The following is a 20,629-nucleotide window of genomic DNA, read 5'->3' as shown; positions in this document are numbered from 1 at the left end:
TAAAAACCGCAACGAGTTAAAATTCAAACGCTCCCGTCGTCACGCAGTAAAATCATCCGTATCTTGCAAGCCCACCTGTTTGACTATCTGACTTTTCCAGAAGCGCTTTGCTGCGTCTGGCTTAAGCTCGCCTCTGTTCTACTTCCTAAACTATGACCCTCAAAAGCCGATCTCTTCACAGCCTGCTTCGCTCCCAGGTGAGGAGTGCTGGTCTGCTGGGAAGTTCCCTCACCTCCGCTGCGGGACTGGAAGTCGTCTTTGCAATCTATTATCTGACCTGGCTTGGCGCTCAATTAATCTCCCCCGTTTTAAATTGATCAATAACGGCAAAGCTGCGCTCTAGACTGAAATACATGGACCGTGCGTGTCCACGCCGGAAAATTGAATTTAAACTAACATCATTGACATTATTACATTGGTAATAATAATCACCACTTGCTCGTGTATAGTCAAAATTGTCACTAGCACTGGCCTTAAAAGAGTGGACAAAACGACCATTTTTCTTGTCCATTTTTCTAAACGTACCCTTTAGTTACTTAGAATTATAAAGGTTTAAATGAACTACATGATTACAGCCAGACCTAATGGGTCAGTTCTGTGCATTACAACAAGCGCTGCGGGGGGTGTTACGATAGCCCCTGTAATTGATCTACAGTCGAAACGGGTTCGGGTTCTGTCGAGTTTTTTGCTCTCCGTGCAATAAAGGTTCCGGCCGGCTCGACGAATTCGCCAGAAGGATCTAGACACATGACATGACTGCTCCCGCACGTTATATCTTCCTAACTTCCCCCAGACTGCCATCTCCCTTGTGCTTCTGCGTGGAAAGGGACGGTTTGAGAAAACTGTCCTAATCCGAATGAAGAGAGCGCCCGAGGAGAGGAGGTTCAGTGTGGAGCCGGAGACAGTGAGGACTGTTGGTTTCCCGGGTAAAGCGAAGTTCAATACAGCTCCTTCACAAACACGCACCATCGAAACACGGGGCCGCGCAAAGCAGTTACTGGAAACCGCACGAACCTGGAACTCCTAAATCCACAGTGTTCTCAACCTAAACTCGTTTATGTCCTAAAATGAAAGCAATATGCTAGCACAGTCTAAAACGGCACCACCACTCACCTAATTAACAAGACCTTTGAACCACGTAAATTATCCCCCCCAGGCGTCCTGCGGTACTACAAGTATAACATTAAAGCTTTTTCCAATGAAGGAGAACAGTATAAATCCAAAATCTTGATTCTTAAAAGTTGCAGCTCATGCTTTATTTTTTTTTCTGTGGTTATTATTGAAATTCCAGAGAATTCGCGACAGGGATTAATTTAGTCATTCATTCCTTCATTGGTGGGATATACAGGAGACCGCTGTCGCTGGTTTGACGAACTGCAAGAGACTACAGCAAGATTACAGTATTCTGGAACGATGTTTCTCGCTACGTAACAGAGCTTTTAACAGCTTGTGAAATACATTTTAATCTTCTCGCCGACCAAACAGCCTAACAACCAGAGTTGCTAAGTGAAGATTTTGGACCGGAACTGTTATGTCAGCAGTCTAAACCTGGCTCTATACTGTACATGCGCTAGAGGAATTACTTGTAATCGCCTGTTAATACCGGTCATGCATATTTATGTGTATAATATTATTTCAGAGACTCAGATTTATATACATATCTGATTAAAATTACCTTCTGTTGCATAGTTGTGGTCGCGGAGAAAACTGTTGTTGATTTTACGGGTGTCAATGTCTTCCTCCATTTATAAAACGGTTACTTTGGAATCCTAAAGCAGATACACAAGTATCCATGATCCTCATCGGTTGCCTCAGCAGAGGGTCCGGCAGAGCTGCAGGTACGTCGTCATGACACGATCCTTTTTTCGGCTTGAAATAAAAACAAAATAGCGGTGACAATTCGTCTTGCCCCGACAGCCCGGTGGGATTCTCAGCTGGAATCGCACAGCACCTCCAGTCTAGTCACAGAACTCGCAAGAGATGACGCGCCGATGCCCATTGACTGTATTGCTGAATGAAATAACGTTTATTTTTAACAGCAGTGCAGTGCTACGCCAACGGGGTAAGGGGGCCAAAAATCAATCATCAAGGTCCTCTTGGTTTCCAAAAACAAATGTAAAACGCCTATTAGAAGAAACACCCATTAAAATAAAGATCACCACAAGTCTGCGCCACTGCAGGCGATCCACTATAAATCTTCTTAACTGAAGATTTGGGTTTTGCCAGGATTTTCTAGTTAGAGGAGGGGGGGGGGGGGTCGGGATTATGCGTCAGTCAGTCGCTGGCATCTCCTAGCGCTGTTCAGTTCCCCTCCCGGTAGCTCTGCCGCTCTGCGCTGTAGCCCCGTGTGTCGGCTTGTCGCCCAGCTGAGTGCTGCATGAACCTGCCTGCCGCTCCAGCCGTCTGCTGCATTGGAGCAGGCCCCGCCCCTGCAGCTGCGTCAGCGTCAGGGCAGCACGCGCGAGCGGCCCTGGCAGGCTCTGCTCTGGGCTTCGCTGCAGAGCGGCGGGCGGGACTCGGAGCGTCTTACACCGGGAATTGAAGTTGAAGTGGCGATAGACACCACTATTCACCGGGTTATCAGTATTCCAGGTTTACCACACTAAAGGCGTGGGAGGGGGGGAAGAGAGAATTTCTACATAACCTCGCGTGTATTTGTTTTTAAACTGTTGGGTGGCGTGTTTAGATAGATACTTGATTGATCCCGTGAGGGAAACTTCAGTGCAACAGCAGTTTAACACAGACAACACAGCAAGAGTGTAACGAATGATGCAATGATAATAATACAATACATATCAATACAGTGAGAAGTTACCACGTGTTAACCTGTGTGTGCACTCTCCACTCTCATTTCCTAAAATAAAATAAAAAGTGATCCCTTTTTCTTCCTGAATTCCGTCGCCGCTTATAAGCGCTTGTGGAATTCTACATGAGCCGGAAGTTTAGTTTATTAAAGATCAAATTCTGACATGCGGATTTACATCAGAATTCCCGCAAGGGTCACCTCCCAGTATTCTGTACTTCTTGCGCAGGCGTGTTCGTCCGGTGCCACTCGCGGCTTTCACCCCACGGCGCAGCGGCTTCTCACGGTCGAAGTGAAATAAAGGTGTGTTTCTTAAAAGCACGAGACAGCTGGAGCACGAGCCCATTTGCAGACGAAATCCCCCGTGAGGTCGTGTGTCAGCTGGCTGTGATGACTGAGGCAGCAGCCCTGATGAACCGTGTTAAAGCACTCTTCCCAATACAAGCCATTTTACACCTCACTGATCCTGTATGTCAATTAGAATAAATTTAAGGCATTATCTGTACTGCCCATAATGTGAGGCACTCGTGCATGGCCATACCTTAAGTAAATGTCTATTTACACGTCTTCCGTTCTTTAGCTGAGCCTAATGAAAAACACTCCGCAGTCCCAAATCCCTTGAACGTCTCTTCGTCGCAAAGGGTTTTTTTAAACTAGCTTGATTATTATTTAAATTGAATGACAAAAAAGCTGTCTATATTCGTGCATTCCAACAAGAGGTTGAACAATGGACTATAATAAATCCCTGTGGAAACTGTTGAATAAATGACAGGAAGGGGAAATTAAACATGTTTTGATTTTGTCAGAGCCGCTGAAGTCAGAAAATGCCCCCTATTAGAAAGTGCAATGTTAAAACCCAGACTCGTGTTTCCTAATTTAATCTCTACCTTTTAGTCCATTTTCACATATAAAGGGGCTACTGGCTTTCTATTTTAAAGTATTATTAATGTCTGATTCTAGTTACAATTGTAAATGTCAGTTCAGAACTACACTTGAAATCTTGGAATATTTAATATTCCATATTTAGAGCATCATTTCCACAGGTTTTCTGCATTAGCATGAGTGCAGGGAAGAAAATATACAGTGTTGTACACAGTAAGGCACGTAATTTACTCTTTTTCAAATAATTATCCTTCAAAGCATCAACATTAAAACTAATTTCAGCCATATTCAATCCCACTGCTGGATGAAATTCTCTACAGAGAGAAAGAACTCACAGTGCTCACCAGGCCACCTACAGTAGCTGAGACCAGTGTTGACTCGATCTTTTCCCTTAAAATTACTGCCAGGGAGCTCTGCTAAGTGGGAAAGCCAGCACAAGTATGATACACCTAAAACCATAAACGCCTGAGGTCTGCTATTCTAAAATACTACAATGTCTAATGTCAAAAATGCCTGCTTAAGATGGCTCTTTAACACCAATGTTCATTCTTTAGTAGAATACCTTAAATTGAGATAGTTGCCAACACAGCATTTGAATTAATAAGATAAGATCACTTTATTGGCCATTTACAATTTCATGCATTAGGAATTTGTCTTTTCACATACCCAAGCTTGCTCTCCACGAGACACACAGGTGGGAAGAGAGAAGCTTGGGGTCAGAGCGCAGGGTTAGCCATTTATACAGCGCCCCTGGAGCGGCTGGGGTTAAGTGCCTTGCTCAGGGGCCCAACAGAGTAGGATTCCTCTGCCGGCTGCAGGATTTGAACCAGCAACCTTCCAGCTGCAGGTGCAGATCCTTAGCCACAGGGCCACCGCTCCGCCCACACCGATTAATAACACACCGATTCACATAGTTTATAGTGCCGTTAATTAGGATTTACTTATATTCCCAAATCTGTTTAACATTGATTCAGCCGATCAAGAAACTGTAAATATCCGCAAGTTAGCGGAGAGTTCAGGCAGAGAGTGTCGGCCCCACAAATGTCACAGCCGCACTGCTGTGTGTCAGAGATCTTGCACATTTTTCTGGTCAGGGATTGGGAGTCTCGAGTCTGCTGGCTTTGGAAGATAGAGCACCATGGAAAGTAGAGAAGCCCCCATCATATTCTGTCATCTCTGGTGTTTGACCAATTGTTAAAATTGTGATTGACCAATTGTTAAAATTGTGATTTCTTAGAAGTGCAAAGGATTTAAAAAAAAATCAAGAAAGTTACTTCCGTGTTGCTACCAAGAGATGAATTCGGCTTCACCTGGAGGTTTGTGTGAGGAACAGAAGCAGGCGGGGAGTGCCGAGTAGAATTTCAAGCAAGGCATAATTGTATATAATAATACAATGTATTAATCAAAGGAACAAGTAAAGGTTTATTCCCAGCTGAAAGGAAAAGAAAAGAAACATGACATTTCGGCTCTTGAGCCTTCTTCAGATGTGGATTATACATATACATATTACACCCCAATTATATATTAATAGATAAGAAGATAAGATAAGATCATTTTATTGGCCATATACAAATTCTTGCATTAGGAATTTGTCTTTTCACATACTCCAGCTTGCTCTCCATGAGCCACACAGGCACACGGACAGGGAAAGAGAAGCTTGGGGGTCGGAGCCCAGGGTCAGCCATTTCATATGGCACTGCTGGAGCAGTTGGGGTTAAGAGCCCTGCTCAGGGGCCCACCAGAGTAGAATTCCTCTGCCAGCCGTGGGATTTGAACCAGCAACCTTCCAGCCACAGGCACAGATCCTTAGCCACAGAGCCAACTTTTCCTCGCACAAACCTCCGGGTGAAGCAGAATTCATCTATTGGTAGCAACACAGAATCAAACCCCATTTAAAATACTGTACAGTGTTCAATTTTCACAGTCTTGTCACAAACTAAATGCTGCTGCTGCAGAACTGGTCCAAGAACATGCAGCCAGGTATGTTCCCAGGCTAAAAAGAAAGTATTTCACTGATGGTTTAAAGGAACCCAATATTCTGCAGCCCTGAGCAGAGATGGAGATTTTTTCACGTCCTTAATTTTTTCGCGGCTCTAAGTATTTTAGAAAAAAAATGAAAATAAAACTTTCATCTGAATAGAAATCTGCACCCTAAGTGCACCTTCTGTCTTGTAAAATGCATTTAATTGAATATGATGCATTATAAGGGAGGAACAGTGGTTAGTATTTGTGCCTCCCAGCTACTCCTGGGTTCAGTTTCTGGGGTTCTATCTGTGTGGAGTTTGTATGTTCTCCCCATGTTCACTGACTTCTGGAAAAAATTGGCTCTGGTTTGAGTGTGTGTGTGTGCCCTGTGATGGACTGGCATCCCACCCACGGTGTGTCCTGCCATAAGAGCCCATTGTTTGCCGAGATAGGCTCCATCTTCCCAACTGCCCTGAGTTTGAATGTAGCAGTTAAAAAAAGGATGAACGGTAGATTTTATACAAGGATTTATACTTCCTAAGATCACTAGATCACAATCTCAAAACACTGCGACTCTGTGGCTTTACTTTATTTGAGATGAATATACTTGTACCCAGTCAGCACAGTGGTACAGTGGTTCCCACTGGGGCCCTGGTTTTAATTTCACACCTGGGATGCTAACTGTGTAGTTTTTATATTCTCCCTGGATATGTGAAAATTGGCCCTGGTGTGAGTGGGTGTGTGTCTGCGTGTGCTCTGCACTGGACTGGCGTACTGTCCAGGGTGTAGCCCCAACTTGCACCTGTTTTGTGCCGGGATAGGCTCCAGCTCCTTAACGATTTGAAAATGTATGGAGAGATGATACACGATCATTTTAATAGTTTCCTGCTTAGAAAGATGAAACCCTTCTTTTGCTCTTTTCGTTCTATGGTTTCTGATGTATGGTGTTGTGATCTGCCAGCTCAGTTGCCTGCAAGCTAAAATAAGATTTTCTATTTGTGGCTTATGGTACGATTTTAGCAAGGATGATCAAAAGGGCACATGAAAAATGAATCACCTGCTTCTGCAATGATTTAATCAGGAATGGCCCAGGAAAAAGACGTTCTTGACAGCTGACACTTTCTTCCCCTTCGTACAATGCACATGAAGCCTTTTGGATTCTTCATGAACACAAATAGATTTTTTTCTTTTCGGAGCTTTATTCACACACTCAGTGTGATGTGAAATGCTTACACCAGGGTCTGCAGTTAGCCCAAATATCCCCACAGTGGGCCAAGAAATGAAAACTTTGTGTTTCATATGCTAACTTTGTGAAAACTGTGCTGAAGCCCATGCACCACACAGAGGAGCACCAGACCTGCGCCTGTGAATTGACGGCTAATCAAGACGTAATCAATAGGCTCCTAGAGCACTGCTGCTGTGGCACAAGGAAGAGATGCACAAAAGAACCACAGCAGTGCTACATCACCCTCATGTCCACTCACGCCAATGTGTGAGCCAGGCTGTGAAATAGCAAGTGTGCGTGATTGGCAAGCATGCACCACATTCACTAATCCATCCATCCATTTTCTAACCTCTTCTTCCAATTCAGGTTCACGGAGGGGAGCCAGAGCCTATGAGGGCAAGAAACAGGAGCGAGGTGGGGTACACCCTGGAGGGGACGCCAGTCCATCACAGGACAGACACTGTCACACACACTCACACCAGGGCCAGTTTTCTCAGAAGCCAATAAACCTACCAGGATGTCTTTGGCCTGGGGGAGGGAACTCATGCAAACATGGGGTGAACATACAAACCCCATGCAGATAGCCCCCCAGGTCCAGTATCTAACCTACGTATCTAAACATTAAATCCAACAGCAATTGAGACCCAGATCGATTGAATGTCTGACCAAGCTAATCAACCATGAGATCATTCAACTGGGCTTGGGTGATGAAACACCGAGCCATGCCAGGACAATGTCCATGAATTCCCACAGACGGCGATGCACAGTCGGGACACTCTTCAACCGCACACACCGGGGACTGGGACAGCCGCGCGCGAGTTATGATGCACGCAAACAGGAGAACGACCATTGCACTGCGGGTGTCTCACGGTTATTTTTTTGTCAAAACACAAGGTTTCAAGCTGAAGGGGAGAGAACCACTGGTCACTGCCCATCCAGGCAATGAAGGCGGCGAGATCAAACCCATAAACCCTGGCAGTATTGTCACCATGACCGAACTGTTGAAGCCACCAGCTGCCCCCCCACACACACATACATACATACTGCAGCTTTAATGATGAGTCTGAAATGTGTGATATTTAAAGTCAATAATAACCCTGGGGGATGGTTACACTAGGACAGAAAGCGATCTGGAGGGATCCCAAATTTAGGACGTAATTAAAACGAAAGGAAAAAGACAGAGAAGAGCCCAGGCCCCAAGATCAATGAGAATGTTTTAATTAAAACTCCTCCCCCAAGCTCCTCTTTCCCCTCCATCTCAGATTTGTAAATTTGATTGAAATCCGGCTTTGAAATACAACATTTCAAATGGTGATTGAATATGAAGTAATACTGAATACTGTTGAGTCACTATTCCTCATACACACCTTGTGTAGGTGTTTCATGGGGATCTCCTTTTCAAGCTCGAGCAGGCTTTGAGTGCCTCTACAATCTGCCATTCAGTGAGAACAATTTTCTGGCTGCATGAGTTAAAACTGCAGATCTATAGATGCACAAAACACAGGAACATTAATTACACTACAGTGGCATTTCAGGTCACACACAATTATACACTGTGATTTACAATAATTGCATGACTCAGAAAAGCAAAAAAAACCAAAAAAAACTAGAGTGAGCACTAGTGAGAAAGAAGAAAAAGATGCACACAGCTTTGAAACAAATCATTAGATAGCGGTTGCTAGGGGTGAAGAGGTAATGTGTAATATTACCTGATCACAGTATGTCAGAGTTCCCTGCATTGCAATTCACAAATGGAGATTAACCATCAGAGGCGTTTCAGGCAATTATGGCTGTGCGAAAGTCATTCTGTAATGTTCTGTTCTTTGTACTCCATGTTCTTCATTTTTTACAGTATACAGACATACAAATTCTACAACTATCATTTACTGATAGTTTGGAGACTAACGTTTTAAATTAACTGATAGTCCTGTTGAATCTGGATTTGTAGCAGAATAGTAGTCTCCGTAAAAGCGTTATGACGATAATGAAGAGGAACAGCCTGACGATTAAATCTGATTAGTAACTATGATTTGACTAGCTGTGTCGTAACAACCTGTGTTGTTGAGATTATGTTTTTGAGGACTGATTTCCAAGATAAATGTTTCTTTTCACTCAAACTAATCTGTATTAATAACAAAGTTGTTATAATAACACTACTGCATGGTGAAGGTGGATAAATGTTTGGATTCCTCACCAAAAGATTTGATCATTCTGGTTTGGGAGGTTTAACACTGCCAGTCTGGTGTGCTAGAGCAAAAAACACTGATGGAGGCTCTGAGTAAATTGTTGATGGTCATAACACGCTTGCGCTGTAATTCCTGTTTGTGTCCGTTTATGGTATTGAAGACTTGCACAGCAGAGTTTGTGTGATAACATTTAGACAGGCAAGATCTAACGGGTGAATTATGCAATGTGTTTAATTAGTAGGTTCAATCTCAAAGAAAGCAGACAAATATTTTCAGTACCCCATTAAAAAGCCAGTTTTACAAACGTTAGCACAGGCCACATGCTGTGAAGAAGCCTCAAGTCTTGCCTGCTTACCCGATCCATCCTGCACAGTGGGAGTCTTTTCCAGGTGGCAATGGTCTGATTCCAAAGTCACTTCCAGAATATTCCCTTCACACAGAGCACAGGGATCAGGAATGCTTCTGGAATTCCTAGCCTTGCTGCCTGGCCTGCATGCCCTTTAGCAGAACACAAGACCCCTTCTTTAATGACTAGCTCACTATGTATGGGCACCTTTGTTCTGCTTAAAGAACTAAGCAGGGCAGGGCACATTTGCCAATTTGACAGCTCAGGAAGAAGAAGATCCTGCTGATTGCTATGTTACATGTCACATCGTGCGCTGGCAGGATGTGTTGTTTATCCAGCCCTGCGTTTTGTTCATGATGATTAGTCTTTAAGAAGAACAAGAATGCCTCCAGTTGACCCCACCACAGGCACCGAAGACCAGGGATGACCCAGGTGTTAGCAGGCCACCTAGCTGCTGTTTCACAGACGTCATGGAGAAGAAGCTTACATCACAGATCGACTTTCCACTGTAATTTCAAAGCACGCCACAATGGCCTAATGCCGATATTTTGGTCAATCAATATAGATATTCATTCAAAAGAATGCAGGTCAGGTTGTTTCAGGGGAAAACCTACCATATGAAGTTTCTGGGAGCTTAGCGAATTGATAATCTAGCTGTTTCTTGAATAATAAAATAGAAACAAGCCTTGAAGGTAGTCCCACATGGTGAGAACTCAGCTGACAAGGTGCTTCCTACTCCCAGTGCTGGATTTTCTTACTGTTGATTCTATTTGTCTGTCTCTAGTCTTATTTTCTGGTTTTAATATGGTGTATATTAGTATTCTTTTCATCTTGAGTGATTGCGTTACTATGACCCACTTTCAATTACATTGTTTACATAGTATTAAGATCATCACAGTCATTGGATTCACATTCTATTTACTACACTAGTGTTGGTAAAGTTCCTGCATTTCTCAAAATGGATTAAGGCCCCGTGCCACCTGAACAACAAACCTCTGAAATAAATGCTCTAATTGCATTTACAAGAAATAGGATTTAGTGGACAGACAGGATGGCACTCTGCCATCTGGTGCCATGATAAAGAACACAAATCTAGGAATGAACAACCCGACCAGGCACAGACCTGACCTAACCTTTTAAATACACCCGCAGCCCAGAAACTGCAGGACAAAGCGCCGATGGTGCACAGTCAAATAACAGCATCCGACTTGACACATCTGGCCCTGTGGTGCCGATATCGTTTGAGTCGGTCTGTTCCATGAGCTCCGGTGATCCACTCATTTGTTATATGATCCGACAGAGACTCATAGGGATGCAGGAAACTTAAGAGAAATCATCCCAGCCATTTGTCAAAAGCAAAATTCATTTTGAAGGCAGCACGAAAGCACAAAGACATAGCAATGCGAGGCAAAAGGCGCTGTCTGCTCCTTCTGTCAGTGACCATGCCTGTCTGTAATGTGAGCAATTGAGCGAGGGGTCGCCCTTTTGAATTATTTTCTTCTCATTCCATTACCCATAGTTGTGTTTGCTTAAACATTCAAATCAGTGGTGGGCTCCTTTTCAGACCTGGGGATTGACCTCTTTCAGAAGACTTGATTCATTGTCAGTTTGACCCTTTCTGCATAAGTTAAGGACACATTTAACTGGCTCATCTCTCCCGCATGCGACTCCAAAACCTGTTAAAGTGAGCAGTAATTTAAGGTCTTAAGCTTTCATGAAGGGTGTCTTCAGTTAAAGTGTACTGGCTTATGAGTAATGCTTTTCTGCTGGGGGAATGGAGGGAGAGCAGATCTCCTGACCTGCTATGAGACATCAAAGGAATCAGAAAGTGTTTCAGTATCTGGGGTATTAGGTAGGCAAGAGGTAGCCTGAGAGACCTGGGATGGAATCCATTATTGTGTTAATGACCGACTATTGAGTTGGGAGTGGTCTTTAACTTAATTCTCTTATAGAGGCAGGACATAGGTTTGGTTACCTCAATTCTGTGGCACAGACTGGATGCATGTGTGGACTGGAAGAGTTATGCCAATGGCTTCAGTGAGGTTATTCAGAAACCACTGATGCATCTTTTCCAACAGTCGCCTAAGACAGGGCTTGTACCTAGGGGCTGGAGAATTGCCAATGCACTGCCCATCCATTAGAAGGGAAACAAAACTGACACGAATAATTATAGGTAAAAAAAGTCAGATGTCATTTACATGTAAGGCTATGGAAATAACTATTAGAACTAAACAATATGGTACAGTTTTATTTTCAGAAGGTTTTTGATAAGGTCCTCATAAACGATTATCAATTCACAGGTGGTTAGTTGTGGTAGGGATTCAAAGAAATGATTGTATTTAGACTGGATATTGGTCAATAAAAGGAAAACAGATCAGGAGTGAATGTTCAAAGTGGGATGATATAATAAGTGGAGTACCACAGGGATCTGTTCTAGGACCACTGCTTTCCCTAATATATGTCAATGATCTACAGTAGAATATGACATAGTTGGTAAACTAGTCAGATTTAAAGATAATACCAAATTTAGAATATTAGCTAACACTAGACAAAATGATTTTGGTAAAATTCAAGATTGGACAAACACCTGGAAGATGATCCATGCAAGGTTTTGCGTGAAGGTTTACTATACTATAAATACAAAATCAGAAGCTCTTGAGTTTGAAAATACTTCTTACTTATAAGACTTTTGTGTTTATGTTGACACATTGTTACATCTTCTAGACAGCAGGGGGAAGCAATAAATAAAGCAAACAAAATGTTATGAGATATAGTTCTCATTTACAATACTGTGTACAATCTCCAGGGAAGAGCAAACAATACATTCAGAGGTTTATGTTAATTCCCTACACTGACAGGCTGAGCCTTTCTGGTCTTGAACAAAGACTTCACGGGGCCTTCTTACAAGGATTCAAAATCCTCTAAGACACTCACAAAGTCAACCCAGAAAACTTCAGAATTTACCATGAAACACGTACCAAAAGGAGAGAGGTGGAAACTACATTTGGAACTGCAAAAACTGAAATGAAAAAGCTGAAAACAAGAGGCACTTCTTTAAACAAAGGGTTGTGGGAGTATGCAAGAAGTTACCCAGCAAATGTTGTTCAGACTGATAGTTTCCTTCAATAAATTTCTGGTTCAGGTAAAATAAACAGAATTGGTGGACAGGTTTCACAAATTATCAGGATATGCTAGCTGAATAATGGTGTCTTCAGTCACAATGATTTCAAATAGGATAGCACTGAATGAAGCCTAATGACCACATGGTTAAGTGGGCATAGAAATCCTGTGTTGGGTTATCACCGTCTCTCTAATAGAACAGTTATTTTATGCCCTGAAGATAACAGTTTGCAAGCACAGGCCGTGAAGACCTGGAGGGGCTGGAGAGGTTCTGTATGCAGGAGTTGTCAAAAGTGTTTCACGCAAAGATTAAGAACCTAACTGCCTATGCAAAGCATCAAAGCCAAAGGAGGATTCACAAAACACCGACTGCCAAGTCAAGAATAAATATGAACATCATGCATTTAGAAATGCATGTAACTATTTAGGCACTTGCTGCATCTTCTAAAGAGACAAATGCTAGTGATATAATACATTCACATTGACATGCACATTCTGTCATCAACAATGTCTTAGGGAGTAATGATGAATAAAAAATAATAGGGCAGCACAGTGGCACACTGGTTAGAACTGCTGCCTCGCAGTGCTGGGGCCCTGGGTTCTATCTCTGTGGGCAGTACTCTCCCTAGGGACACTAGTATGAGTGTTTCTATAGATAGTAATGAAGAAATAGAAAAAGCTACTTCCACCTAATCCACCCTTCTCAACAGCCAGATGCCTATGATGTGCTGTACAGCCAAGCTTTTCAGTCGGGAAAAACAATGCTTCAGGTGGTCTTTATTTCATCTAGCGCGTCTGCGTTTATTCCGAAATCCACAGACTGGCTGACAGGACCCCTGACTACAGTGTCCTAGGAGGGGCTCTGGTTTATTTTAGGGGTGGCTGAAGCAGGCTGCTAACACTTGCCATCAGTTCCCACTCCTCATCTCCATATCAAGCATGTAAACTTCTGTTATTAGGAAGGAAGCCGGCTCATCTGTTAGGGGGAAAAGACAGCAGGATGGAGTGAGAGAGAGAAACAAACAAGATGAATGAGTAGTTTTAACGGAGAGGATTAAATCCGGCCTGGGGGAACACAGTCTAATAGCGCTTCTTAAATCATGATGACTACGACATTTCGGCTTTTTTCATGCTAAGGACTGGAGGGGGGGGGGGAGAGGGAATAAATAAAATCCAGTCCATCATTTAACCTGGTTTGTTGTGTGCACTCAACAGGAGAAGCAGTAATGGTTTCTGGTTATGGAAACGACTACATTTTATTTGAATTAAATGGCTTTTTTTTTTTGCATGTCACCAACAGACAAATTATGTCTTTTCTTGACTCACACTGGGAATCGGTACTGCGGGGCACAAGAAGATGAAAGTCTCACGGGTTGGTATTTTGTTTAAAATGATCTGTTGTGCTGATCTGCTGTTTTTTACTAGCTGTGACTTTAGTAGCAGGGCTTATTCTGGCAGAAAACAGAGTAGCTCTACAGTATGCTGCTAGGATGTGCAGATTTTGCACTGCTATTCCGTACACTGCATCTGTTACTGCAGTAAACCTGGAACACACAATTTTGATCTAAACAGACACTTTGTTGATTTTACTCTCTTATTCAGTTATTAAATTTCTTTTGTTTGTGTAATTCTGGGGAAAAAAACTGTATTCCAAACCCCCACCCTGTTTCCAGTCTCATTACTGTGATCATTCATGGTTTTCTTTCTGCCAGTTTTGAAACACTGCTTACTGCTTCCCTAAATGACTTCCATAAATAATGTTGACTCATTGACATTTTTTGCATTTAATCGGCAAACCTGGTTGCTTAAAAATATGATTAACATGGGCAATATTGAAGCCTTCAATGACTCCTAATTTAAATTCTGGTTTAGAATTTAAATCTTACCTTCAAAGCTGCCTCTTTTAGTATAAATAGTGCACATGCTTTGTGCATCCTGTCTGGGGTTTTAATGAGTCAAATTGCAAAATCATTTAACGTGCTGTTGCAAATTTGTGTGCTGTGTCTGCTTCATTTCAAAATGCATCTGAATTTAACACTGCGTGAGATCCTGCGTGGCGTTCACAGATTTAGGAATAACTAGATTTGTGAATACACAAATTTCAAACTAGATTTGTGAATACACCAATATAAAATGTCAGTTTGTCCTCTAGTATAGTCTACACCTGATACAGACATTTATTGCTTCCTATGTGTTTATATACATGTAAGTTTGATGTATACATTTACAGCATATTAGTTTACAACTAATTGATTTTCTTCAGATAAACTGCTCATGGAATAATAATGCCAACACTTTTGTCTCCGTTTCAGCTGACAATGAAATATTGATGTTTACTGAGAGAAGACAATAAGGAATCAATGCCATTATTTGTGATGATCAATGTTTTATAAACCTTGTTAAAGGGGTATGTGTGTGCACGTGTGGAAGGGGGTTTCAGGCCATCAGGGGGTTCATTCTCTGGAAGACAAGGAAAGCAAGAGGCCAGTCTGCAGGAAATGGAGATTAATTTATGGACTGTCAAGTCCAGATGACAGTATGGGGGCAAATCTCAGAAATCCCTTCTACCGCTGTGCAGCTTTGAAATGCAAACTGTGGTTTCCAGACTTCAAGCGCCCCAGACTATTCCTACTATCTGGCAGCTCTAGTCCCTCTCATCTCCAGAGAACTGCAGCATTCTGAGAGTCACATACCGACTGCCAGACACGGAGGACCTTCCATTTGCAGTTTTTTGAAGTGTAAGGAGAGACACCACCTTCAGAAAAGTCCCTCTGCTAGTGAGTGCAAACAGATGTTTTAATAGGATACAGCCTTCAAAGCGCATGTGCTTTAAACAACACTGAGTGCACATGTACAGTCTGCCTGGGAGCACACAGTTCTCGAGGCATGACTGTCATAGCAATTTCATAGATTTTAATTCACAAGTTTTTGAAACATGCAAAGTTTAATTAACATTAATTATTCAATAAAGAGAGTGCAGCGTTTTGAGCTTATTTTATTATTAAAAATGATCCACTGACATTGTATTTAATATCCTCCTGAATTTCATCATGGTGCGCTGACCTTGTTTTAAGTAAGATAAGATCAATATCCTGTTCTATTCTACCTCTTTCGGCTATTTTGTTATTATTTCTCCTAAAACAACAACAACAAGATTGAAGTGAGTAAAATAACTGAATTTAATGTGAATTTAATGCTGTACAGCATCCTATACCGAAAGACCTTCCTAATGTGGAAAGATCTCACTACAACTGTTTCCAATTGAAAATACTGGATTACTGGATTACTGGATTTTTCATGTGTAAGTATTTACATTTGTTTTCACGCTATACAAAAGACGTTCTCATAAAATGAGAATGCACCACAGAGACTCCTACAGTAAAGGTATTATAAGGAGGCTTTCCAAGACAAGCTCCCTCCTCATGGGCTGCTTGTTGGATAGGTTTCAGCCCATCCAACTTCACTCACGCTCATTACACACAGAGAAAAAGAAACTCAGTTCCCTGTGCATGGATTACAGCACTCACAGTCATTAGTCACACAACAACTTACACCATTTCTGTGTTCTATTTCTTCTTTTTTCAGCATGGAATAAACCTATTACTTGTTCCTTTGTAGCCTACGCATGCTGACGCAGCTACCCACCTGAACTTACACCATTAATGACTGTTCCCGATTTCCAGATACTGCCTTCCAAATCAAAACAGGTCTCTGTTACTCAGGTCATTAGCATATCATCCAACAACTGGGGAATCAATTAGGACTTACACCTTCAGAGTGCTTATGATACTTTTAAAGCAATGCACAACATAGAGATACCACATCAAGACTACAAAAAATAACTTCAAGATTTCAAATTGGATGGTATCAACATACAAGCAGATTGCCTTCCTAAAGCTGAACTTGGGCATTCTGGGCTATGGCTCACCAGTTAACACCTCCATTGCTGGTTGCTAGGAAACTGCTTGCAGAGACAGCTTTGCCCTGTACTACAGCAGCTGTTTAGATAATCAGATCATTTAAAGCACTTCAGTGTAGCAGTTCATATTACCAACTCGTTTGTGTGCTCATATAAACGAAGACAAAGTAAAGACTATGGGGTAATTAAGAGCAAGGCTCTATGAATGTTAATGTGTTAATAAATTATATAAAATTATGGTACTTAGGATGTACATATAGTAAATTATGCGTTTTCATTTACGGCGTGAAATATAGAGCATATGGGAACTTAAAACGGATGTTACTGCTGTAAAGAAGCGCTTTTGTAGTTCAAAGATCCAAGTGAATATTAAAGACAACGAAAGGACAGAATTCCGAGCGACGTGTACTAGAGGAATAGAAATATCGGTGCGCGGTTCCTAGCTTCAGCACCTTGGAGAGTTCCCACACATCGCAGTTCTGCGAAAGCAAATTCCAATTTCGTGAAGAGGAGGTTGGAGAAGCACGAATTACCACCTCTACAGCCTTGGCCGCGCGGAACGACAAGACAGCAACCTTCAACCTAACCCGACCATTGAAAGAAACGATAATTGGAGATTCTACATTAACATATATACTACTAAACTATATTTTGCTCTCAAGCAGAACTATTCAATACGAGGAAGCGTCTGTTATTGGCTGACGTACTTTTATACCAGGCAACGGTCAAAGATATTAGGCAAGTCTTTTCAAAATGTCTTTCACTCTATATATTTTAATCACCAACTGCAGGCAGGGTCGGCTGTCAAACCTGCTGTGAGTGCGCGTAATCAGGGGCTACATTAAAAAACCGCGGAACAGTTAATTTACATAATTCTCCTTTTATGAACCATGAAAATCTTATTTTCTGAAGTTTAACAAGCCCCAGAAGGATTAAAGGCTGATGCATAATTTAATCTGATACTCATCAGCCTTGCTTTAGTTGTGATTGAAAGAGAACAAGAAGCGAAAACTGCCGAAAACAAGCGACAATAAAAAAAAACAATACATAATTTTGACTCATAAGTTACTATCACTGCACTCTTACCTAATTACATTCTTATTTTGTCGTTGATACATTTGCATCGACATACGGGTTCATTTAAAAACGATAAACTAAAGTACGCCCTCTGTAGTCCTAAACACGAAACAACTTAGAGCGAAATGGCAAACAAGGCAATGATCTTGTTCTTGTAAACTATTACAGGTACGGTGTTTTACAATCTCACCAACACAAGCTCTTGCAGTTACTTTATTATAATTTCCATTCAGAAATGTTTCAGCTAAGGCAAAGTCTAAGATGACTTTAACTCCTTTTTATCCATGCAAGCTTTTTCTAGGATAGGAAAAGAGGCTGCAATATTTCAGGGGAAATAAATCAGTTAATGAAAGAGATCTTCGTATTATTGGTCAAAATGATGTCACCATGGCATGCCACCTTGAAATCAGACAGTGGGCAGCATGGCTATCGATTTCAAATGGTGTAGTGCACAATGACACTAGTGGGAGGTGGGAGTTCAATAAGATAGGTCAAATAGCACAGACAGAGAAATCAGGGAAGGACTGTGAGGCCCACAAAGACACCTAAGTAGGAGCACAATCCAGACAAGCTACCAGCTATATGCCTGATGGGGTACAGAAATAAGATTTCCATTGCATAGCAGTTCCACGCACTGCACTCACTGCAGGATCCAAGACTTGCGCGGGATGAAACAATCTGGCACAGAGACGAGCGTGGAGAAATGAAATATGCTTGTTCTGCCTCGGCAATACAAATTGTGCCTTGCGGTTCGCACACTGTGAACTGGATCGAGTTGCACTGAGATGGGAGCCTTATTTCGGGTTTTGTGGTCCGTCATCTGCAATGAAGATGTGGCCAATCAATAGAGACACCCCAGGAAAAGGGCTTCATTGTGCAGTAGCTCCCAGAGAGCACGTACCACTTGTGCACAGACAGCCCGCCCTGGACCTCCTTATTCAGCCTTGCAGCAGGGCCTGTCTGGGCACAGTGACGATTGTTACTGGGCTGTAAGCCAAAGCAGACACAAAACCTTTTGCCTTTCACAGCTCTAACATTTTTGAGAGCTGTCTCAACATCAGGGCTAAACCGCTTTGATTCTAAATTTGAACTGCACAAAAATAAGCAGCTTGAGGGGAATTTAAACACCTCTTACATTAAGGAGACATAATCCCATCAAATAACACTTCAGCGCAAAACATTGTGTACCTGCCTGCCCAAAATAAAACATATGCATTACACAGCAAAACATGTTGGTGCTAAGAAAAAGTTGGACCATTTTATATAATCTGTATATTATAATAACTAGTAATTACATTTTACATTTAAATCAGAGATTTAAACTTCATATAAAAAGCTCAAAACAAAGATCTTATAGAAAAAATACGTTAAACATCTCACACAGAATGAGAAAGCTATATTTTTTCTATTGAGCATTTAATGCTGACATGGTTTATTTTGCTAAACTACATATTAAGAAAAGTGTTTATCAGAAGAGGGCGGCGTTGAGGTGTAGTATTAAATCAGCTGTACTGGGGTATTAGAACCTTTTTAAACAACATCCTCTCGGCTGCAGCGTTCAGAGTCTTACAAACTGCCCCGGTTTCAGGCTTCCCCCTCTAACAGGAAAAACCCATTTGGAGGACACACAGCCAGCACTAATCAGATGGAAACTGCTGCTGTGTTACCTGCAGGGGCTGCAAGCAGGCACTAGATAAAAAAAATAAATATGAAGCTAAACATTTAACAGGATAACATCCCCCTCAGCAATCTGCAAATTCAGGCACATCTCTGATGCTGGAGAGAGGTTATTGCTTTAGAAATATGAATGCTTATTAATATATTGTCTGCGGCACTGTAAAATAACGAATATTACTTTGATAGGATGGAGGGGGCTGTGTACTATAATGAATGCACGTTTGTATGAGGACTATGTTTTTGTCCATTGTAAACTATACATATATGATGATTAAACTACCATACTGATTAAATTAAACAGGCCTGAAAAAGATCGAATGCACTGTTAAATCAAATCTAATATCTGGTTTATAAATGAATTTCTACAGTTTCCTAAAGAATGCAAAAATCACGAATCCTGCAGACAAGGATTTCAGAGGCTACAGGTGCAGGCGCAGGAGTCCTGATCCAAGACTATGGAGATGCAGATCCAGACAGTGCTGTCCCTCAGTTCTCATACGGGGCAGTAAGCAGCTAAAGAGGGGGGGTCATGTAAATGAACTAGACACACTGAGCCCGTGCACCATCCCAGACTGCAGAGTATGAACTGAAGCTGCCATATGGCATGGCACAGAGCTCGCACGGCATTAGCTGGCAGGAGATGGCGCGATTAGACCACAGCAGTCTGCCATTTATGTAACTCAGCACCGGAAAGCGCATACTGATCTTCACCGGAGACACCTTGGGTAGAGAGATTCATTCTCTCCCTCCACAGGGGACAGTCAGACAAGGCACCGGAGGAGCGGCCATCATCATCCTGTGGCTATCATCTGCTGAGCTGTCATCATCCTGTTAGACTCACTGTCTTACACTGTGCCACAAATAGAACTTCCCTATGGAAAAGGTCAATTACTTTAAACTGCATTTCTTGCTTATATAGGCTTTATGGTTCAAAACGCTACCTAGTGTTAAGTGTACATATACAATATACAGTACATAGCAGATAGTACAATAAGAACATAGGAACGAAACCACTAAGCAAAGGCCATTTGACGAATCAACTCAGATCGGTAGTCAGTAGCTAACTGAGTAAAGGATCTCATTCAGCAGCCATTTCTCAGAAAAGGCCAGGGTTTCACCTTCAATAACATGTGTGGACACCCACAACTCTTTGTGTAAAGGTGTGTCTCCTGTGCTTGGTTTTAAATGTACTTCCCTGTAGTTTCTCATAAGGATCCCTTCAGCGGATTTCATCCTTACGTGTCTTTTTCCCCCATACAGTTTTCTTGGGCCTTTTAATTGCTGGATTTGAAAGATCCTTTCCAAGCTGTGGGTAGCTGGCCAACTTCCACCCAGTGGTCACAGAAGGAGTCACTAATGTCAGTGTTTGGGCTGAGGATTTTCTCTACTTGGTGATGAAGTCCTATTCTTGAGAGCAATCCGTCGTTGT

General features: G+C 42.1%; 1 protein-coding gene across 4 annotated transcripts in view; it reads right to left on the bottom strand.

Annotated features, from left to right (window-relative positions):
• The window catches only part of LOC148650370 (serine/threonine-protein phosphatase 2A 55 kDa regulatory subunit B beta isoform), a 104,421-nt gene that overhangs the window by 51,249 nt on the left and 32,543 nt on the right, over window positions 1-20,629 (bottom strand). The window contains exon 1 of one of the 4 annotated variants that reach the window (XM_088604103.1): window positions 1,676-2,385. The exons of the other annotated variants lie outside the window; for them this stretch is intronic. Coding sequence (XP_088460229.1) covers window positions 1,676-1,745 — 70 coding nt within the window. The 5' untranslated portion in view covers window positions 1,746-2,385. Of the gene's footprint in view, window positions 1-1,675; window positions 2,386-20,629 lie in introns of those variants that run through there. 4 annotated transcript variants of the gene reach the window in all.

This window comes from Lepisosteus platostomus, chromosome 13 (assembly GCF_059453375.1).
Source record: "Lepisosteus platostomus isolate fLepPlt1 chromosome 13, fLepPlt1.hap1, whole genome shotgun sequence".
Lineage (NCBI taxonomy): Eukaryota > Metazoa > Chordata > Actinopteri > Semionotiformes > Lepisosteidae > Lepisosteus > Lepisosteus platostomus.
Note: the sequence above shows the minus strand (reverse complement) of the source record. Positions and strands in the feature narration are given on the sequence as shown.